The sequence below is a fragment of the Saccopteryx leptura genome, chromosome 11 (genome assembly GCF_036850995.1).
Source record: "Saccopteryx leptura isolate mSacLep1 chromosome 11, mSacLep1_pri_phased_curated, whole genome shotgun sequence".
In the NCBI taxonomy this organism is placed as follows: domain Eukaryota; kingdom Metazoa; phylum Chordata; class Mammalia; order Chiroptera; family Emballonuridae; genus Saccopteryx; species Saccopteryx leptura.
The window spans coordinates 56,042,830-56,066,102 of NC_089513.1; the positions used below are offsets into that span (position 1 = coordinate 56,042,830).

At 45.8% G+C, this 23,273-nt stretch overlaps 1 protein-coding gene and 1 non-coding gene across 5 annotated transcripts in view; both read left to right on the forward strand.

Moving 5' to 3' along the window:
• The window catches only part of PTPRM (protein tyrosine phosphatase receptor type M), an 893,280-nt gene that overhangs the window by 855,325 nt on the left and 14,682 nt on the right, over positions 1-23,273 (forward strand). For all 4 annotated transcript variants that reach the window (XM_066353181.1, XM_066353183.1, XM_066353180.1 and 1 more), the window contains 7 exons: positions 5,259-5,413; positions 5,660-5,795; positions 7,531-7,680; positions 8,439-8,612; positions 9,617-9,748; positions 18,749-18,874; positions 20,718-20,881. In XM_066353181.1, the coding sequence (XP_066209278.1) occupies positions 5,259-5,413; positions 5,660-5,795; positions 7,531-7,680; positions 8,439-8,612; positions 9,617-9,748; positions 18,749-18,874; positions 20,718-20,881 (1,037 nt within the window). The remainder of the gene's footprint in view (positions 1-5,258; positions 5,414-5,659; positions 5,796-7,530; positions 7,681-8,438; positions 8,613-9,616; positions 9,749-18,748; positions 18,875-20,717; positions 20,882-23,273) is intronic.
• On the forward strand, positions 2,337-2,412 carry TRNAI-GAU (transfer RNA isoleucine (anticodon GAU)). The gene has a single exon. It is a non-coding gene; the product is annotated as a tRNA-Ile (tRNA).

The following is a 23,273-nucleotide window of genomic DNA, read 5'->3' on the forward strand; positions in this document are numbered from 1 at the left end:
TCATTAGTGGTACTAGCATCATTAACTTACTAGAATAATTTCTACATGGTCACACTTGAATGCAGACAGGCTCTATCTAGGAATTTCTCAAGATTGCATCTCATCCTCTGATTCTGTTAACAGCTCGGTTTCATCTTTGAAGCAAATCATTTCCATTTCATAAGAGTCTATATTTTGCCACTAAACCAAAGAGTAATGCCTGCCTCTTTCCTTTTTCTATTTAACCTGATTGATATTGTTTAGTCCGTCTCTCTCTCTCTCTTTGTTTACAGTTTGATAAAATGCCTTCATGTCGTACATCCATGTGGGTTTCCTAGCAGTGAGTTAGTATCAGTGTTGAGACCCAGGTCCTAACTCCCCCTGGAACCCCCCTACCTCCTGAGGCTGTTCAGGCCGCTGGTTTCATAGGGACTGATGGATTTTCCAGGTGGAAGTGCCTTACCTGGAAACATAAGATACTCTTGCAGGAACCAGCGCTTCCATTCATACTCACTCCCATGCTGGTTTCAGCCCTTTGTTCTTGCTGTGTCGGTGGTGAGTGCTCTGTTTTGGTCTCCTCTGCCTCATCCCGTATGCACGGATGGGGCTTCTTCTCCGGGAGGCACTGGAGGACGTAACAGGGAATTTCCTTATCCCCCCCACCTCTCTCTGCTGACATAGGGAGGGGCCGGAAGTGAAGCAAACTGCAGTCCGTCCAGAGCAGTGTCACAGGTAGGCTGTGGGGACAGTGAAGGTGATGTGGTGGAGCGACACTCTGCCTCCCAGTGCTCGTCTTGCCTTCGATGAAGGGGACACATGATTTTGTGTCTGAGGTCCACAGGCTTTTCCGTCAGGAGCTGATTCTCCAGAACTGAGCCCGGCACTGTTACACTGGTCGTGACCATTTTGTTGTGAATCTGTTCGCTTAATTGTAGCAGACGTCTCCCTTGGAGGCCCTGGGAGGTCAGTGGACTGCTGGGCAGCCGGCTTTGGCCTTTTTCTCTCCTTTGTGTTCGCTCTGCCTCTAAGTGTGCTTTGGGGTTGGAAGGCCCAGCTTCAGGGAACCAAGGAAATTACAGCATCTGCTTATTGGCTAATTTACCCTTTTGTTTTGAACTACCTATCTTGAGTTTCAAATCCATATTTGTCCTAGAAAGACAAGGCTGCAGAGACGTTATTTTAATCTGCTTTTCATACTACCTTTCTTCTCAGCCTGTCATTTTTAATAATCAGGCAGAAGGCTTGGGGACTTCAAAGAATGTAGAGTTCTAGTTGACTCGGTTCTTCAAGTTCTGAACCTCACACTTTGATGTCAGTCTTTTTTCCTTCTTAGGCAGGATGGGGGGGAATATATATGCAGGATTTCTGTATGGCTGTTGGCAAGAGCACTCATGAATAACTGCATTGAAACAGCAATGAAAGACCCTCAATATTTTTCTTTAAAAAAAAAATAAAATTATTCAGAAGCCATCTCTTCAACATGGAGTTCTTTGAACAGTAGTCAGTCTCTCAGAAGCTAAAAGTGCACGTCTGATGTTAGAGACAGGCTCTGTTTGTTTCTTTGCAGTTGCACAGAAATGTTTTAGAAATGCCCAGTTATTTTAGTCAGCACACAGCTAGCACAGAAGTGGTGCAAGGGAAGGACGGGGAGCTCCTGCAGGCACTTGGGGACAATCTAAATGACATGTTAGTGATTTCTAACTGGGTAGTTGGGATCTTTAAAGAAAACAAATCATTAGCACTTCCATGAAGCACTTCTTGTCGATTTAACCTTTCTCATTAGAAGAGGAGAGGACACAGTCGAGAGTATATGCTCTACTGTTGTAATATTTTTTAAATTCTGAGAGTAGGTTGCATCAAGGGGACCCAAGGTGAAAAATGCATTTAGACTCCACTCTGTAAAGGAGACAGGCAAGTTGCAATTTGAAACTGATGAAGTTCTGTTTTGCATGGCATTGTTATCTTTCCTTCCTGGTGTAGCTGATGATTCAAACCTAAAGAGATATCAAATGAGGTGTAGCGCCTACCGTGTCAGGAGGAACATAGCTCAAAAGTCTCCATGGATATAGGCTGTCCGGTGAATCTACCCTTGTCTATCCTGGCGGAAAGGAAGTTGACAGTGGCCACCAAATTCTCTCTACCTCAAAGGTGTCTGGGACTCAGAGAAGGCAGTGGGAATTATGAACCTGCTATCTCAAAGACAAAGCATGCACTTAGCGATTCATTCATTCTACAGATATTTATTAAGTATACACTTGGCACTAGGCGCTATTGTATGTCTTAGGTTCTTCTTTCTCATTAAGTTAAAAGGGAAAATGAACTGAATATCACTTTTTTATATTGCATTAATACTTGTTGCCCTGGCCGGTTGGCTCAGCGGTAGAGCGTCGGCCTGATGTGCGGGGGACCCGGGTTCGATTCCCGGCCAGGGCACATAGGAGAGGCACCCATTTGCTTCTCCACACCCCCCCCCTCTTTCTCTCTGTCTCTCTCTTCCCCTCCCGCAGCCAAGGCTCCATTGGAGCAAAGATGGCCCAGGTGCTGGGGATGGCTCCTTGGCCTCTGCCCCAGGCGCTAGAGTGGCTCTGGTCGTGGCAGAGCGACGCCCTGGAGGGGCAGAGCATCGCCCCCTGGTGGGCAGAGTGTCGCCCCCTGGTGGGCGTGCCAGGTGGATCCCGGTCGGGCGCATGCGGGAGTCTGTCTGACTGTCTCTCCCCGTTTCCAGCTTCAGAAAAATACAAAAAAAAAAATACTTGTTATAATGAAAAATAAACAAATATATATATTATATATATATATATATATATATATATATATATATCAACTTGGGAAGTATTTGTGCTGTGATCACTAATCACATCTATCACTTTTTTTTTCTCCCAAAATGAGTTGGCTCAAAAGCAATATCCTTTGCTAATCTTGAGCATATAAGAGGATGGAGGTTATTTTGGGAAAGGGTTTTATGCATCCCAGAAACTGACATTTATCTTGCTTGAAAAGTGAGTCTTAAAGAGATCAGTTGGTGCCCAACTCATGATGGATGGAGTTTGGGACTTGGGGATGTGGGAGCTGAAATCTAGCAAAGCTAGAAGAGGAAGTTCTCAAAAATTAAAATTTAAAAAATAAAAATAGTATATAGGGAAAATGCCCTTTGATGGTCTTTGGAATAAATAAATATGTATGCTAGGCTTCTCCACTGTGTGGGACCCCCCTGTGTGAGACCCCCCTGTGTGGGACCACCACTGGCCCAACCAGTGAAGCTCTCTAGGGGTTTAGAGGGTGACCCAGCTGAGCCTATGGTCTTCTGATGGAGCCTTTGGGACTGGCCACATGTGGCCATGGTGTCAGTGATAAGAAATTTGGGCTCCTAACCACCTAGTAGTGTTACTTTGGGGTCACAGAGCATATTTAGCAGATAACAGTGTTGATTTTCATTTGTGATTCCCTAATAGCTTCATTCCTTAATGCTTAAACTCCATTAAAGAATAACATTTTCAAAGAGTAATAAAGCTTCAACATTTGTGGGTGATTCAACTAAGACATATTAATACACTTAGAGCAAACAAGTCTTATCTTAAAATCTATCATTGTTGGCCCTCTTCCAGTCTTTCAAAGCACATAAAACTTTTATTTTCTTCTTTGCTCACTAAGTATGTATGAACAATGCCTGATGCTGAGTGTGATAGGGTCAGTGGGTATTTAATATTAATATAAATAAAACTAAACCCAGGGACTAATGCAGAAATACTATTCAGTAAAGAGTTATCAAATGAGAGAAAGGAGATAGTTAAGTTTGATATCAAATTTATATCCAGCCTTGATTCTGGAAGAAATTTTTTGCTTTCAAAACAGAATTTGGCTTTTTTTGTTTGTTTGTTTATTCATTTTAGAGAAGAGAGACAGAGAGAGATAGAGGGAGAGATAGAGAGAGAGAGAAAGGGGGGACGAGCAGGAAGCATCAACTCCCACATGTGCCTTGACCAGGCAAGCCCAGGGTTTTGAACCGGCGACCTCAGCATTCCAAGTCAACACTTGATCCACTGCGTCACCACAGGTCAGGCCCAGACTTTGGCTTTAAGACACAGTCTTAATACATAGACTCATAGTTAGAAAAAAAAAAAATTGATGGATATAAATCAACATAATTATTCTCAAAACAAGAGTAAATTTTTTAATAGCAGAACCTTAACGTCCTTTCCTTCTGAACCCCTTTCACTCTAAAGGCAGGTAACTCTCCCACTTCAACTTACTAAGCCAACATAGAATTCTAGCAAAATTTGATTCCATGGTGTTTATTTACCTGCCTTGTTTCCACAAGCCAACTGAGACAACCTCTTGAAGACACGAGGCACTGTCTGAATATCTCTGTGGCCCCAGCACCTGGAATCATGCCTGAAGGAAGTGTTGCATTCACTCAGATGGTCGGTGAATGGATGAACAGATTAAATGTTTACCCAGATTGAAAAGAGAAATCTGCCTGGCCTGAGATGGCACAGTAGATAGAGCGTCAACCTGAAACACTGAGGTTGCCGGTTTGAAACCCTGGTTGCCTGGCCAAGGCACATACAACAAGCAAGCAATGAACAACTAGAGTGATACAAATATGATTTGATACTTCTTGCTACCTCCACTCTGTTCTCTCTCTGTAAAATCAAGTTAAAAATTCTTTTAAAGAGAGAGAGAGAGAGAGAGAGAGAGTCTAACAAAATGAGTTGCAAACAAAAATTAGTTCTCTGGCCTATGTAGTTGGAAAGTAGTTGTCATTCATTCTTCCAGTGATGTTCTCTGTGCATCCACGTGACGTACACTGCTCAAGAGGGCGGGACAAAGGAACTAGAATACGGGAGAGAGAGAGCAAGGTTCTCGCATCATGGCAGCTGATCTGATCACACAGATGCTGTTTAGTTCCTCGGATCCCCATTCTGTGCCCCTTTCTCTGTGAACTCACACCTCATACAGTAGGATCTAAGTGACGCACAAACTGTGTACTGAGACTACTTTTTAGAAAGGAATTTCTAGGAATCAAAGGATCCATTCATTCGTGGGAATTGCACCTGTCAATTAGCATTTTCCCCAAACATCACAGCACCTTTCACCCTACAGATACCTTCCTGCCTATGATAAGATCTTCAAACTGTGTGAAATTGAAGAATGACCTTCCTAGCAATTCAGTTTCCATTTTGAGGCCTACTGCCTGCGGAGGGCACTTAGTGCTCTCCTTGTTGCTCATCCCGTATTTCCTTTGTTCTCTTCCCGCGCGTGCTGACGGCTGCTGGCAGAGGGGCGTTCACGAGATCCGGGAGATCAGGCAGTTTCACTTCACCGGCTGGCCCGATCACGGGGTGCCTTACCACGCCACAGGGTTGCTGGGGTTCGTCCGCCAGGTCAAATCCAAGAGCCCGCCTAATGCAGGCCCGTTGGTGGTGCACTGCAGGTAAGGAGCGTTCTGAGAGCCTCTGGAAGGGACACTGGGCAGTGGGTGCGGGTCTCCTTTGCGTGGTGACAATGCTTTGGAACGCAACAGAGGTGCTGGTTGCACAACATTGTGGGTGCGAAATACCACTGAATCACATACTTTAAATGGCTCAGTGTGAATTTCACCATAAATAATTTTTTTTATGAAGAAGCAGCAGGATAGAGGTCCTTTCTCCTCCTCTAACAGACATCTGTCTCCATTCAGTGCTGGTGCCGGGAGGACTGGCTGTTTCATCGTTATCGACATCATGTTGGACATGGCGGAAAGGGAAGGGGTGGTGGACATCTACAACTGTGTCAGGGAGCTGCGGTCCCGGCGAGTGAACATGGTGCAGACGGAGGTACTGTGCTTCCTGGCGGCCCCATCAGTCTCCGCCTGGTCCCCGGGGCCCCTCTTCATTGCCACAGCCAGAGCCAAGGGTGGGAAAACACTGTATCTCCCCAAACTCCGCAGAAGAAAAAGTGGTATACTAGCAGCCTCTCTTTCCTTCCTCCCTCTTCCTTTTTTTTTTTTTTTTGTTTTTGTTTTTGTTTGTTTTTTCTTTCATAAACAAAGGAGAAAGGCCGCTGGTCTCCTGGGTAACGGAGTCGGCAGCCATAAACCTCAATAAATGTGTGGCTCAGTGTCCAGGAGCCCAGTAGAGAGTCTCTATATTAAGGCTTCGGGTTTCCAATACCATTTCTTTTTATCACATCATTTAAACTAGCTGGGAACCAGAGCAGGACTACTCCTGAGAATAGCCAGGCATTTGCCAAGTGATTCAAGGACAGTCTTTGTACATTTTGTTCTTCTGGTCCCTAAAAATTCTGCCCAGTGGCCTGGCATTGTGGGGATTTGCCCATTTTGTAGAAGCCCTCTGTACCCACTAGTATTTCTGTCAATGGGAATTCAAGACGTATCGGGAATTTAAGCTTTTGAGGAAAAGTATTACATTCCTGCTCCTAGGAAATTCATGTTTTTACTAAAATTTGATTGTTTTAAGCAAGCATTATACTTGCCACCTGGAAAGTGATTCATGCAGCAAAACAACAAAAAAGAATTCACTGCATTTTGATTGTGCATACAGTTTGCACAAGCCATTGGGAAGCCTCATTTCTTTTTTATTTTTTTAGCTAACATAAGGAAAAAAGTAGCAGAAATTATAAATGCTACATTCATGGCCCTTTTTTCTTTAAAATAGGGATTCTTTGTTTTAAAGATAATAATACCATATTTTTAATGTACTTTCCAGTTGATCAAATGTTGCCTCATCCGCTTTCTCACTTCTTGATCTTCTTTTTTTTAGGTAATGTTTAATAGCAGCGGGCTGTTTTGAGAATTAAGGGTCCTGGTTATTTACAGAAATTACAATAAAAAGTAAAGAGACTCCTTTGCATCTCATGTAATTAAAAATAATAAATATGGTAAAACTTTAGGAATCAGTTGTAGGGAAAGTCCATGCCAATTCTGAATTAAAGGACCTATTTTTAAACTGCGGACTTATGCATACAAACAGGAGCTCTTCTCGAATACATAAGGACTTTCGGAATTAATATGTTAACTAATGTTTCAAAATAAGTAGTTCTGAGTACTCAGAACTATTTCTTTGTTGTTGTTTTTTCCACAGCAATGTCAAGTTTCCCTGGACCTTCTTTGCATTATTAATTGGTTAGCAAATTCTCTTTTTGTTATAGCTAGATAAGGTTCTGCTCATTTCCTCATCTGAAATACTGAGTTTCAAACTCATGAGGTCAGAATTACAGAAGTGTTTGGCCCACGGTTACTCCAGCATCTCAGTGCTTGCTTTAGTGTTCATCAGTCTGATTGGTTTTCATTAGTCCATATGACACTTGTGCTTTGAGCCAGTTTGTCCCTTCTGCCCATTAAACTGTCAGCATGGTCATTCAGCAACGTGCCAGCTGTCCATGTGAGGAACCCCCCTCTCCTGCCATGCCAGTCAGGTCCCCACACTGGGTTTTTCTCCGTCAGAACACTGTCCTGTTTTCTTGGCCACGTGGGGCTGTCTTCCCTCGTTCTCTACATGTCCCAGTTACCGTGTTTTCTCTCTCACTAACTAGTCCCATCTGCTTCATCAGGAGCAGTATGTGTTTATCCACGATGCCATCCTGGAAGCCTGTCTCTGTGGAGACACCTCTATCCCCGCTTCCCAAGTCAGGTCTCTGTATTATGACATGAACAAAGTGGATCCACAGACAAATTCAAGCCAGATTAAAGAGGAATTCCGGGTAAGACATGCTGAGGGGAAGAGGCAAGTGGCTGTAACTCTGCTCCTAAAGAAATATCTCTAAGTCAGATCGTGAGCCATTGAGGCCGCACAGGGCTTCTTGACCTCAGCAGTATTGATATTTGGGGCTGGAAGATTCTTTGCGGTGGGGGCTGTCATGTAAGGATGTTTAGCAGTATCCCTGGCCCCTCCCAGCTAGATACCAGAAGACCTCCACTACATCACTTGTGACAACCAAAACTTTGTGCGGACATTGCCCATGTCCAAGGGGGGCAGAGGTACCTGGATGAGAACCACTGGTCTAACAGTGCAATTTCCCCACTTCCAATGCAGACACCAGGCCACGTGGGTCCCCTGTGGTTTAGGCTGCCGTGCGGGTGCAGCGAAATCCCGCAAGATTGTTTCAGAGAACTCGCAGGCAAGAGTTCCTCATACTCACGTTCGGTCTAAATGTCCCTGGCTCTGGACCAAACACTACCCAGCCTCCTACTCCCAAATGCCCAAAGGTCCAGCCCTAGTTGAACTCAGTAAACCTTAATCCTACTGAGGCACATGGCCCTTACATCTGATGGGCACTGTCTGTGGACAAAATGCAGAGAGAAAAGAAAAATGAAAATGTAAAGGTGTAAGCGGGCATGAGGGAGGTGGAGGAGGGGCCCACCCTGTACTCAGGCTGCGGGAACTTTGGACGCCGAAGTCTGAATGGAGACCGTGTGCTATCCAGTGTTCTCTTCCCCGTGTGCCTCTTCCGTCATGCAGACCCTGAACATGGTAACGCCAACGCTGCGTGTGGAAGACTGTAGCATTGCACTCCTGCCCCGGAACCATGAGAAGAACCGGTGCATGGACATCCTGCCCCCTGACCGCTGCCTGCCTTTCCTCATCACCATTGACGGGGAGAGTAGCAACTACATCAACGCGGCCCTCATGGACGTAAGCCCACCTACCTTCCCTCCGACGGAAGTGGGGAGGCTTTTCTCCAGGGGGAGCAGCTGGGAAGATGACCAAGTGTGCTGTGGGTCTCTTCTTTCCACTAATCTGCCCTTGAGGGGGTTTTTTTTTTGGGGGGGAGGGGTTAAAAGACGAACTATTTTTTTTAATAAAGTGCATTTCAGATTCCACATACGTCTTTGTGTCCACACCACCAGTCCCAAAGTATTGAAAAATGAAACATGTCCCCTTTACTCTTAAAATTTTATCCTCCTGGCCAGGGAGCAAGAGACAGCGATTAGGTCACTAAGGCAGTGAAGCGGGAATAATGTTTCACAGTATTATTTTAGTTCCCTTTCCTCCTAACATAGGCAGAAATCAACATGGGTTGTGGGGGTTGCCTGTCAGTACAGATCGTACACAACTCGTTATTTCTTGTCAGTCTACTTCCTTCTAACTGAGTGACATTAGCTATTCAATTGATGGGGAAAACGAATGGATATTTTTAGTGCCGATATGGAAATTTTAATTCTATTGGTGTGATATTCTGTGGTGTAGAAAGGTAAAAAGGTGAAGCTCTCCAGAGCTATACAAAGAAAGCATGTATGTCCTTTTAGGGCAAACACGTCACACTGTCACACAGATACATGACAAGGAGAAGTTTTTAGGAAAAGCAGACTAATTTAATTATACATATTTTATAAATTAAAGCTAAATTTTTGTATTAAGATAATTATCTGTAAGACCAATATTGCTGTTCCGCCAGATAACAAAAAATTTTATGAGATGCTATTGTTTTCTTAGTGTCAAAGTGAAAATATTATATTACTACTATTCCGCAGATAAGTTTATATTCAGTCTATTTTGGCATTGACAGTGGTGATGGAATTTAACAACTGTTAGATGTTCAATGTTTTACGTCATAAATGTGTATGTACACAAAATAACCTGAGCTTCTTCCCTTCCACATTTCCTGGTATATTTGGATCTTTCTTGTGTGTTTGCAGAGTTACAAACAGCCTTCAGCTTTTATAGTCACCCAGCATCCTTTGCCAAACACCGTGAAAGACTTCTGGAGACTGGTCCTGGACTACCACTGCACGTCTGTAGTTATGTTAAACGACGTGGATCCAGCCCAGGTGAGTTACGAGTTATCCCAGCCAGAAGTCTGGCCCTGGGTTCAAGCTGTGTTTCCCCTGTTTGCCCATTGAGAGGTGAGGCCTCAGTGCCAGGCCACGAGAGCCAGGCGAGGACTGAGAACTGGAGATGCTGAAACACAGAAGTTACAACCCAGATGGGATTCGAGAGTAGGGACAGAAAGTCTTCTGAACCCGAAGGCAGGCTGGAATTAGGGATGGTGGCAGTGAGCCGGCGAGACAGGGTCAGAGAGGATGGGAGCGCTGACTGGAGGGACACACAAGGTGACGGGCAGGTCGGAGCTGAACAGGAACGTGGACGCCACAATGTGGACCTAAAAGCAGGCAAACTGCAGAGCCAGGAAGGACATCAGCATCCGGCTCAGGCCTCCCCACCGGGGAGACGTCCGGGTGGGGGCACCACGGAGACCAACGGGCGACTTTAAGGGACAGCAATTAGTTTTGTCAACACTCTGATAAAGATATTAAAAAGAAATAAAACTGGGACTTGAAGATAAGAGAAGCTCAGAATGATAAATGGGCTTTTTTCATACCTCTTCTTAAACATAAAAGGAGATAGAATGGACAGTAATGACTCAATATTGGTAATGGGGTTAAAATCCGTTTTCTGCAAGAGACTTGTCAGGCAAGCATTAGCACAGCTTTAGGAGCTGAATTTATTGCTCTAGGGTACAGCTGTACCAGTCACAGGCTTAACTATCATGACAGTTATGCTAAGTTGGAACTTAGCATGTTTTAAGAATAAACTTGTTCTGGAACTGAATTCAGTTTCTATCTGGTAGAGATAAAGTCTTTAAAGGTGGAGGGTGAAGTATTTCAGCATCTAAACTGGATTGTTTCCTTCCTAAAATCCACTTGATTGCCATCAGTCTGCCATAAATGGCATTGACATTCAATTCTGTAATGTCTTTAATTATGTCTGAGATAATATATTAACTGTATATTGTTAAGGCTCTAGCCTGAAGGTTAATGAAATAATATTGATAGTCCTGGTCCTCTCGTAGTCCTCTTTGCTTAAGAGGCTTAAATGTTTTAGAACTCTTCCCCATTGATCCTCTGAGAAAGACAGATCGCAGTCATTTATAAAGACAAGCAGACAGCACAGCGAGGACAGCTTCAAAGACACAATTAGAAATATAGTGTGTCCGTAAAGTCATGGTGGACTTTTGACCAGTCACAGGAAAGCAACAAAAGACTATAGAAATGTGAAATCTGCACCAAATAAAAGGAAAACCCTTGCAGTTTCTGTGGGATGATGTGGCAGCATGTGCGCATGCGCAGATGATGACGTAACACCATGTATACAGCGGAGCAGCCCACGGCCATGCCAGTCGAGATGTGGACGGTACAGAGGAAAGTTCAGTGTGTTCTGTGGTTCAGTAAATTCAAATCTGTGACCAAAGTGCAACATGAATATCGGTGCATTTATAACGAAGTGCCACCACATAGGAATAACATTACTCGGTGGGATAAGCAGTTGAAGGAAACTGGCAGTTTGGTGGAGAAACCCCGTTCTGGTAGGACATCAGTCAGTGACGAGTCTATAAAGGCTATACGGGATAGCTACCTAAGGAGCCCTAAAAAATCTGTGCGTGAGCCCACATCAAACTGCACTGAATAGGTATGAAACTAGGAGAGTTTTCCTTTTATTTGGTGCAGATTTCACATTTCTATCGTCTTTTGTTGCTTTCCTGTGACCGGTCAAAAGTGCACCATGACTTTATGGACACACTGTAGAACCAAGGATCCTGGTTTTCTAACTGACAGTGTCCCAGGTCAAATTTCACTAATTCAAGATTCCATAGTCATAGACAATTATAGAATAAGGGACTTGTTCCCTCTTCAGAATCATTCTTTTTCCCCTAATGTGAATGCTGAAATGTAGTGATATATTGTTCATATTAGTGAGCCAGGCGCGTTAGCGATTTCCGTGTGTTCTTTTTGAACAACAGTGTTTGAATTCTGAAACTGCATTCTAAACCCAAACTGGCTGGACTCAAACCAAGCCTGGCCTGGCCAGCGGTAGAGGAGACAAAGAGACTGCAGTTCTGCTCAGTGGACAGAGCTGATTTTCACAGGGAAAGAGGAGGCTCGGGGGAGTCAGTCTGTTAGAGAACACTAAGCTGAGCATTTGAACAGAAAGGTGTTGCAGTGGTACAAGAATAGCACTCAACTATTTTAAGTATTTATAAGTCTGGTTCATGGATGTACTATGCACCATTTAAGCCATTTTCTACATGGTTTACTTGGGCAGAGTGCAGAATGCGGTGTGCCAAGAGCCCAGCGCCAGCCAGGCCATTCATAGTTCTCTGGTTTAAGTGACAAGCGTTTTGATCAGGACTTGGACTGAGAGAGCAAGCAAACAGCCAGCTCAGTCAGGAGTGAAGCGGGCAGCACAGTTCAGATGTGATGTCAGGGCTTTTATTACCGTCTCGGCTTCCCATCACAATGCCTCTTAATTTTAACAGTGGGTACCCCCGGATCAAAAAGAAAATAAACATTAGCATGCTATAGTTTGATAAGGCAGTTTTATAACTTGTCACCAGGAAGCGCTGGCAAGGAAGGAAACATTTCATGAAAGCATTATTTAAAAATAAATAAATGTCCAGTCAATATGGCAGCATAGGTACCACATGGTACTCAGATACTCCCACAACCACATCAGAACCACAACTGCCCCGGCCAGGTTGCTCAGTTGGTTAGGGCGTCGTTTTGATAACCTCAGGGTGGCGGGTTTGATCCGTGGTCAGGGCACATAAAGGAACCAGCCAGTGAATGCATGAATAGGTAGAACAACAAATCAATCTCTCTCTCTCTCTCTCATCAATAAGTCTTTAAAAATTCAACTAAACTACAGAACAACCATCATTTAGAAGCACCTGAAATTTAGCTCAATAGAAGTCTTACAAAGTAAGGATGTAAAGAAGGAGCCGTATCGGTTAGGAGGGGCAGAGACAGGAAACAAGCTGGTCCCACACCCATGTGTGGAGGATAAAAATCAAGATATTTCTGCTGCAGATGTCCCGCCTGAGGAGCAAGGGGGTCCAAGCCTCACACCAGGCTTTCCAGCCCAGGGTTCCGGTGCAGGAAGAAGTCCCCGTAACATCTGGCTGTAGAATCCAGCGGGGATGGTGGCTGAGTGAGACGGAGGCTGCTGGAGTCCCAGGCTGATCCTCTTAAAGGGCCCAGGGATGGACTTGCTCAGACTCACTCCCTCTGAGCTCCAGCACTGGGGCAGCAGCTTGAGAGGCACCAGGGACCCACAGGGAGGAATTGAAGTGTCTGTCATCAGGTTGAGAGAGCTGGGGGGTGGTTTTCTCCCAAACGTAAGGGCTGGCAGAGGCCACTGTCGCTTTTCTGAGCCTTTCTCCCACGGAGCCAGCAGGCAAACCATTTCTGAGTCTCCGTCAAACTGGCTTTCACTGTCCACCCCGCCTGGTGATTCCCTGAGACCCTACTCCACTAACTTGTGGGCCCACCCGAGCTGTTTCCGCTGGCTTTTCCACACAAATGGCCTGTCTCGGCTCACGCTTCAGGCTTTCCTGAAATCTCTCAAACAAGCAGCATCTGGCCTCGGTGTGTGTGTATTGCTGGTGGCCAAGGCCAGGCAGGTTCACATTGGATTTGGGCAGATGGTAGAGGAACTGTGAATCCAGAAAGCACAGGGCCATTCCCGTTTATTAGATTCTCACAACAGCAGACAAGCAAACAGGCAGGGAAAATGACTCCTCTTATTAGCAGGTGAACAAACAGCACGGCCAGACAGTCCGCAGTCTGCCCTGAGTCAGACCACCCGTAGCCCTGCATAGGCTCTGCACACGGGGCTCTGCCACATGCTCGGGCTCTGATCATCCTAAACTGCGGGCAAGCAAGCCTAATACAGATGTTTTCCCAAAAGTGTGCCATGCCCCGAGCCTCTTGCTGACTGGCCCCAGGCCTGGCACTAGCGGCAGTCAACCTTGTTTCACAACTTGGCCCCTGCAGGGCCCCTCCAAGCCCAGCATGGGTGGCAGTCATCTGCAGATGACTTTGTAGCTCATGCTGGGTGATCCTGGGTAGAACACAGATGGCGGCTGACTTTGGCCTGAACCTCCCGGGAGACCTCAGAGCCAGCGTACCCCATGGACAATTTCAAACCACATAAAAGCACCACCCAGCCCTGGCTGGTTGGCTCAGTGGTAGAGCGTCGGCCTGGCGTGCAGAAGTCCCGGGTTCGATTCCTGGCCAGGGCACACAGGAGAGGCGCCCATCTGCTTCTCCACCCCTCCCCCTCTCCTTCTTCTCTGTCTCTCTCTTCCCCTCCCGCAGCAAGGCTCCATTGGAGCAAAGATGGCCCGGGCGCTGGGGAGGGCTCCTTGGCCTCTGCCCCAGGCACTAGAGTGGCTCTGGTCGCAACAGAGCGACTCCCCGGAGGGGCAGAGCATCGCCCCCTGGTGGGCAGAGCGTCGCCCCCTGGTGGGCATGCCGGGTGGATCCCGGCTGGGCGCATGCGGGAGTCTGTCTGACTGTCTCTCCCCGTTTCCGGCTTCAGAAAAATACAAAAAAAAAAAAAAAAAGCACCACCCAACCACCTTCCCAAGATAACACACTCAAGAGGTAGATTCAGTGGGGACCAGAGCCCCACTGACCTAAGTCCTGCTCTGTGTGGTGGGACCCTGCACAGCTGATCCTGATCCTCCATAGTGGTCACAGCCAGTCCTTGCAGCCAGTGGGCCTGGGGGTAAATCCCTCCCATTGATATGCCAACAGCAGCCAAGGCTCAGCCACAACAGGAGGGGATGTACACAGCCCGAGGGGCGGGGAGGGAGGAGCACACCTGGAATGCCCAGAGCAGGTGAACAGGGAGCCTGTGCCATTGGACCCTGTGGGAAACCTGCTACATTAGGTCACTCTGCTGAGCCCAGGAGACATAGCAGCCCTGCTGGGTTCACAGAAACAAACACAGGGTGGCAGCCAACTGAAGAGACAGTGAAACATGTCCCAAATGAAAGAACAGGACAAAATTTCAGAAAGTTTAACTAAACACAATGGAGACAAGCAGTCTACTAGATGCAGAGTTGAAAAACACTGGTTATAAGGATGCTCAATGAACTTAAAAGAAGAGTCGATAAACTTTGAGAGAACTTTAACAGCATTTGAAAGACCATGAAAACCATTAAAAAAAAATGAGGCCCTGGCCAGTTTGCTCAGTGGTAGAGCGTCGGCCTGGCGTGCGGAAGACCCAGGTTCGATTCCCGACCAGGGCACACAGGAGAAGCGCCCATTTGCTTCTCCACCTCTCCCCCTCTCCTTCCTCTCTGTCTCTCTCTTCCTCTCCCGCAGCTGAGGCTCCATTGGAGCAAAGATGGCCCGGGCGCTGGGGATGGCTCCTTGGCCTCTGCCCCAGACACTAGAGTGGCTCTGGTTGCGACAGAGCGACGCCCCAGAGGGGCAGAGCATTGCCCCCTGGTGGGCAGAGCGTCGCCCCTGGTGGGCGTGCCGGGTGGATCCCGGTCGGGCGCATGCGGGAGTCTGTCTGACTGTCTCTCCCCATTTCCAGCTTCAGAAAAAATACAAAAAAAAAAAAAAATGACCAGTTAGAAATAAAGGATAAACTAACTGAAATGAAGAACAATTTACAGAGAATCACCAGTAGCATAGAGGAAGCCAAAAAGCAAAACAGTAATTTGGAATATAAGGAAGCAAAAGACTCCCAATCAGGGCAGCCCAAAGTAAAAAGAATAAAAAAAGAAATGAGGATAGTGTAAGGAGCCTCTGGGAAACTTCAAGCCTCCAGGAAAACCAACATTCACATCATGGGGTGCCAGAAGGAGAAGACAGAGGACAAGAAGTTGAAAATCTATTTAAAAAAAAATAATGACGGAAAACGTCCCTAACCTGGTGAAGGAAATACACAAGCCCAGGACATGCTGAGAGTTCCAAACAAGATGAACCCAAAGTGGCTCACACCAAGACACATCATAATTAAAATGCCAAAAGTTAAGAGAGAAAATATTTTTTTATTATTTTTTTTAAGTGAGAGGAGGGGAGATAGTGAGGCAAACTTCCACATGCGCCTTGATGAGGATCCACCATGGCAACCCTGTCTCGGGCTGATGCTTGAGTACCAAGCTAGTTTTAGCACCTGAGTCAGAAGCACGCAGACCAACCGAGCTATCCTCAGTGTCCAGGTCCACTCTTGAATACAAGACAGTGGCTGCAGGAGGGGAAGAGGGAGGAGTAGGGGAGGGGTGAGAAGCAGATGGTTGCTTTTCCCATGTGGCCTGACTGGGAATCAAACCTGGGACATCCATATGCCAAACTGACACTCTATCCACTGAGCCACTGGCCAGGGCAAAGAGAGAATATTAAAAGCAGCAAGAGAAAAGCAATTGGTTACCTACAGGGGAGCTCCCGTAAGACTGTCAGCTGATTTCTCAACAGAAACTTTGCAGGCCAGAAGCGACTGCCAAGAAATATTCAAAGTGATTAAAAGCCAGGACCTACAACCAAAGATTATTCTACCCAGCAAAGTTATCATTTAGAATCAACAGACAGCCTAACCAGTGGTAGTGCAGTGAGTAGAGGTCCCAGGTTTGAAACTCCAAGGTCATCAGCTTAAGCACAGGCTCATCAGCTTCAGTGCCAGGTCATCAGCTTGAATGTGGGATCATTGACATAATCCCATGGTCACTGGTTTGAGCCCAAAGATGGCTGTCTTAAAGCCCAAGCTTGCTAACTTGAGCAAGAGTCATTGGCTCATCTGGAGCCCCCCAGGCAAGGCACATATGAAAAGCAATCAAGGCAATCAATGAACAACACAACTTGAGTTGCTGCTTCTCATCTGTCGGCCTTAACCCTCCTCCTCTCTTGCAAGAAAAAAAATAATAATAATAAAAATCAAAGAACATATACAGAGCTTTCCAGACAAGAAAAAGTTAAAGGAGTTTATCAGCACCAAACCAGTATGAAGAAGCAGGGGGAAGAGGAGGAGGAGGAGAGGAAGAAGAAGGAAAACAAAAGGAAAAAAAATAAGATCAGGGATGTGAACAATAGAATGGCAATAAATACATCCATCAACAATTGAATCTAAAAACCAAAATAAAATAACAAGTGGAACAGAAAGAAACTCATAGATGCAGAGAACATTTGATAGTTGCCAGACTGAGGGGTGTCTGGGGTTAGGTGAAAAGGGGCAGGGATTAGATAGTACAGGTTGGTAGTTACAGAACAGTCATGGGGATGTAAAGTGCAGCACAGGGAATATAATCAGTAATACTCTAATACAGGGGTCGGGAACCTTTTTGGCTGAGAGGGCCATGAACGCCACATATTTTAAAATGTAATTCCATGAGAGCCATACAATGACCCGTGTACGTTACACATTATCCAATAAAAATTTGGTGTTGTCCCGGAGGACAGCTGTGATTGGCTCCAGCTACCCGCAACCATGAACATGAGTGGTAGGAAATGAATGGATTGTAATACATGAGAATGTTTTATATTTTTAACGTTATTATTATTTTTATTAAAGATTTGTCTGCGAGCCAGATGCAGCCATCAAAAGAGCCACATCTGGCTCGTGAGCCATAGGTTCCCGACCCCTGCTCTAATAACTATGTATGGCGTCAGATGGGGATAAGATTTATCAGGATGATCACTTAGTATGTTATATAATTTCTAATCACTAGAGTGTATACCTAAAACTAATATAATATAATTTTTTTCAAATAAGTAAATGTAATTTCTAAAATACTATTTAAAAAGCATCCTTAGTTATCCCACTTTCATTCTTGATCATAAAATTCAAATCTTTATAATAGAGAGAGGAAGATTGTCCTTTAGGTCGACCCACTGTTAACTGTACAGTTATCTTGCAATCTTGCATATAAATCAACCTTTCAAGCTTTGACAATGAGATTTTAGATCCTTTAGAAAATAAAAGTCATCAAAAAAGGAAATTTAGTGAGTGGATTCCCCTGTTGCGGTTCATCGTTCTGCTGTAAATGAGGTGCTGTTTCTTCATCTGCTCTTGGACCAATAGACACTGGTTATAAAGTGATGGGGTAGTTCGTTTGCTTTATCGTAGCTGTTTGTCCCTCAGGTAAGTCAGAAAGATGAAAGTCACACGATATTCCCCAAAGTGTCGTGGGAATTTCAAGTCCCTAAAGAAGTTTAATTTCCAACTTGAAATGCCTGTTCAGGTCTCCAGGCTGTAGGAAGGTTTGTGAGAATAGATCCAGGGTGCTCTCTCACCTGTCTCCAGATGGACTGTTTCTGTGAGGTGGTGGCAGACGGAAGGGCCTACTCCATAAGCCGCCAGGCCCAGCTGCACTTCTGTCACATTGAGCCGTGCCTACATTTGTGCAGAAGTTCTAGTTACTTAGTATCCCCAATACCTGGAGTGGGAGAATAACCTTTGTTATCAAAGCCGCCTCCAGGTAAAACATTGACTCTCATTACACCAGGTGTTCCAGATCAGAGCTGGGGGGGTGTAGGGGGGGTTAGACCAGAGCATGCAAATGCAACCCAACACTGTTATCAGTATCTTGTCCCAACTCCCCAAAGTGATGACGAATTACAGTGTAAGCTAGGGGGAGGATGGAAGTTGGGTGTTAGCAGGTGTGTGTGCCATCTTCAGCATCTTTGCTCTTGTAATGACAGCTAGGGGGATCTCCCCAGGCCTGGTAAGAGTTCCTGTCAGCAGTAAAAGGAATCTCACAACAGGGTGTGTAAAACAGCATCCAGGGACCTCCCTGGGAAGCATAATTGCTGTGGCTTAAAGATGCTTTCCGAGAAAAAGGAAGGGCCAAGTACTAGAAGGACAGGTGGAGCCGAGGAATCAGCCAACAAGAAAGTCCTCAGCTCTACTTTCTTGAAGGAAAAGAGAGAAAGGAAAGAAAATTAAGTGAATCAAGGGAGTGTTAAGAATTACTGATTCCAAACTGTTCAGAGTAAATTTATTCTTATAAATAATCTCATGTTTCCCTGTTTTGAATTCAGCTGTGTCCGCAGTACTGGCCGGAGAACGGAGTCCACCGGCATGGCCCAATCCAGGTGGAATTTGTGTCAGCTGATTTAGAAGAAGACATCATCAGCAGGATATTCCGTATTTACAATGCCTCCAGGGTAAGAGTCACGCCAGTATCACCTCCACTGTGGTTTCCTTCTGTTCTCAGTCACTCACTATCCAGTGTGCTTACTCTGTGTCAGTCATTGTTCTGGGAGCATGGAATGTATTAGTGAAAACTGAGCTCCTTGACCTTATAGCATTTACATTCTAATGGGAGGTGACTGATAATAAGTAATAGATGCAACACATATAATGAGATATGTTAGAAACTGATAAATGCTATAGAAAAAAAGTGGGGAGGTAGGAGGTGCTAGGGCCTGAACAGGAGGGACAGCACAGCTCTGTCTTAGGTAGATGTGCAGTGTGAGCAAAGACCTATGCACGGGAGGGAGCAGTCATTCAGTGTTCTATGGAGTCAGCTTTCCAGACAGAAGTAACAGTCCATGCAAAGGTCCTGAGGCAGGGTTCCTGCAACAGCAAAGAGGCTGATGTGGCTGGAGCACAGTAAGCTAAGGTCACCTAAAGGGGGAGAGGGATGTGGTGTGTAGGGGGTGGCAGAGATCATGCAGGGCCTTGCAGGCTACTGCAAGGATTTGGGCTTTTGCTGTGAAGGAAATGAGCCACTATAGGGTTTGAGTAGAAGAATTATATGATATAATTTATACTTTATAAGGAGCACTCTGGCTTCTGTGTTGAGAATAGACTATAAGAGAGGCCCATTAGAAGGCTATTATAACAGTCCAGGTGACAAACAACAATGACAGGATAAGACTGGTGGCTTCTGGAGGTAGTGAGAGGCGGAGAGATGCTGGTATATTCTGCCAGCAGAACCAATAAGATTTGCTGACAGGTGGGTCCCAGGAAGCTGAGGGTGACTCTCTGGATTTAAGTCCTGAGAACTAGAATGGTGGAATTGACATGAACCAAGTTAGGAAAGACTGTAGGTGCAAACAGGACTGGTCGAGGGGACAGGGGCACACCTGGAGAGAGGGTCAAGAGTTCAGTTTGAAACAGTACTAGGTTTGAGATAACTATTAAACACCTAAGTAGAAATATCAAGTCGGCATTTGCATCTGTGAGGGTGAAACTCAAGACACAGAGGTCTGATCCTGGGGATACAAATTGATGACTTATTGGAATATTTAAAGGCACGAAATCTTCAAGTAAGAGACAAAAGAGAAAGGGACCCAAGGACTGGGACCCATCAGTAAGTGGTCTGGGAGAAAAGCATGCCAAGGCAGAGGGGAGAGGTGAGGGAGAAGGAACAGCGGGAGACGAGAGTGTCAACAGGAAAAGCATGATCACCCATGTCAGGGGCTGCTGGGGCCATGGAGGGAATAGCTCAAATGACCCAGGTGTGGCAGGATGAAGACTGTGGTCTTTTCTAACACCTTGAATACTGCGGTTCCATTTAACCATGACCAAAGATGAGGTATTGTTATCTTAGCAAGAGTCGCACCAATAAGTAAAATCATATTATACTTAACAGGAAACAGTGCAATCTATAACACCCTGAGCTCACAAAACATCTCCTGACTATAATTTATCCTTTACCTTGAACTTACCTGTAATTAAAGCCATTTTACCTTTACTGCCCAATGTGGTCAATGCTCACGTTGTAACTTATTATCCACGTGGCTTTTGCGAAATTGTAAGCCTTCTGCTTCACTTGTAGTTGTCTGACCTGTCATTTAAAACACCTGATTGATTACAACAGCTCAACATTAGAACTCCTAGCTCTCAGGATGGCAGGCGCTTCCCTGTTGTCTCTGGGCAAGCCTCTCCTTTATTAGAGCCCTGCTTGACGGGAAGCCAGTCGGTGGAATAGCTCACTGGAACTCAGTAGAGTAAATAACGCCTGTTTTCTTTTCCCTCCGCGACTGTGGCCTGGCCCTCTAGCCCCAGGACGGGTATCGGATGGTGCAGCAGTTCCAGTTCCTGGGCTGGCCGATGTACAGGGACACGCCGGTGTCCAAGCGCTCCTTCCTGAAGCTCATTCGCCAGGTGGACAAGTGGCAGGAGGAATACAACGGTGGCGAAGGTCGCACGGTCGTGCACTGCTTGTAAGTGTGGGACAGAGCTCTGCCTCTTGGAGTAACCAGCGACCCGGTTACCCCCTAGTTTACCATCTCTGACTCCACTCGAAGTGAAGAAGAAATGAGTAGGTGTGGGTGAAAGGGGTAGGTCTGCCTACCTGATGGGGGACTCGGTGTGCTTCGCAGCAAACAAGATAGGCACGTTTTGCATTGGGATGGGCTGTCGCTGCTTTAAAAACAAGCCTTAAACCTTGTGATTGAGACCTCCACCACACACACAAAGACCCCCTGGGCAGGCTCAGTGGGCTTCGACCAGCTCCCAAGAGCCAGTTGCTAAAATTAGGGGGAATTTTCTGAGCTGGCTGAACTTTCTAAACTGTTGGTAACTTGAGAAGCCATCCACAGTGGAAGTATTGACATCACAGAAATGAGCCAGTGTAAGATCAGGGCGCACTCCTATAGCATAGACCGTTTACCATCACCTAGCGGACGATTTGATGGAAATCCTGGCAGAGGCTTCAAAGGGACTGTCCCTTTTTCCTTTGTGGTTTTAAGGGAGTGTTTTGTTGTTTTGTTTTGTTTTGTTTTTAGCCTGGGAGTGTGGGTATTGGGAAGATCTGGTTAGAGCCACTGTCTCCAAGGTGTGGTCTCCAGGCCACCAGTTTTAGTAGGTGCTGAAATGGGAGACCTGCCACAGAGCAGCGACTCCCAACCTCAGCTGCAACTGTGAGTCATTCAGGAATTTAAAAAAAAAAATCGTGCTCTGGCCACACCCACGCCCAACTAAGTCAGAATCGCGGTGGGGGGGTGGGGGGGTGGGAGGAGCACCCACTGGTGTTCTTTCAGGCTGCTGGATAATTTCAATGTCCAGTGTCCGGCTAAGATGAAGAGCCACCCACAAGAGACTGCCATGCTTTTCAAAGCACTTTCACCTGCATCTTCTCATTGGTGATGATATGTAGCTAATCAGCCAGCTGGAATTGGCTTAATGAAGCAGGCAATTAGAAAGGCATGGCAATTAGGGAAGATGTTTAGAGAATTTGTGGAAACTTAAAGTATTAAGCTTATGTCTCTTTTCAGTGGAGTGTAGAAGTATACAATGAGATCGCTCGCATATTAAAGGGAAAATTAAGTTTTACTCTGAGCTCACTAACCCTAATTAAAATGACGGGCTCGGCTAAGGGCTGGGTTACTGTCCACTTGGTGCCCGTGTCTCACGCACTGCCACCCCCGACTCGGGGCCCTGGGGACCTTCCCGGCAGCCTAGAACTCAGCCCTGCCTCTCAACAAGTCAAAACGCGGCATGTCATCCTGTGGGAAGCTGATACTCCCCTGAAAAGAATCTTATGAAACTGCTCACCACGAACCTCACCCAGAGGTGCTAATTCTTTGTCCCCTGCAGAGCTGTTTATAAACCCCTCCCCCCTAACTAATTCCCCTTCCTTTTCATGAACCCAGTTCATTAAAAACATCTCTACCAAGAAAATGCCCAAAAGGAATGATTCACAGCTCACATCCTCATTTTTTATTTCTCTTAAGTCCAGACAGAGCCTCTGATCAGTATAAGATTGGAGTGTCACCAGAGTGCGTTGATACAAACCTGGAGAGGGAAATTTACATTTTACTTAGTTTATATTATATCTATTAAGTTTGTTTGGAAAACTAAAAGTAGTTTGCTGATACCCACTTCTGTATTTTAGAACTAAGAGCGGAATACAGGGTGCCCAATCTGATTAGTGGCTTCCTTCCAAGGCCTGGTGCTATAACCCAGAGGACTAAGTCATAGTGGGGGGAGTTGAGGCACCAGGACAGCCTGAGGAAGAGATACAAGGATCCGTTACCTCACTGCACTTCCTAGACGAGCATCGACTCTGTAATCTTCCAGGACACAGCTGTAGTCCTAGAACTAAACAACTATGTCACCTTTCCCTGTGACGTCTCACACAGAGGGTTGTTACTTACCTGTAGTGGGTGGTGGTGGCATCTGTAGTTTCTTCATCTTCTTCTGATGAGAAAACCTTGGGTTTTCTTAGGGACCCGTTCTCCCCCATTAGGTCTCATGGTTCTTATGGGGCTGCCTCTTGCACTCTCAACATCCAGGTGTCAATGAGACCCAGGCCTGGTGAGAATGTTGTTTTTTGTTTTGTTTTGTTTTGTTTTTATGCAAGGGGGGAATAGACAGACAGGAAGGGAGATGAGAAGCATCAACCCATAGTTGTGACACCTTAGTTATTCACTAATTGCTTTCTCATATGTGCCTTGACTTGCGGGCTCCAGCCAAGCCAGTGACCCCCTTGCTCAAGCCAGTGACTTTGGGCTTCAAGCCAATGACCTCTGGGCTCAAGTCAGTGACCATAAGGTTATGTCTATGAGCCCACGCTCAAGCCAGCAACCTCGGGGTTTCAAACCTAGGTCCTCA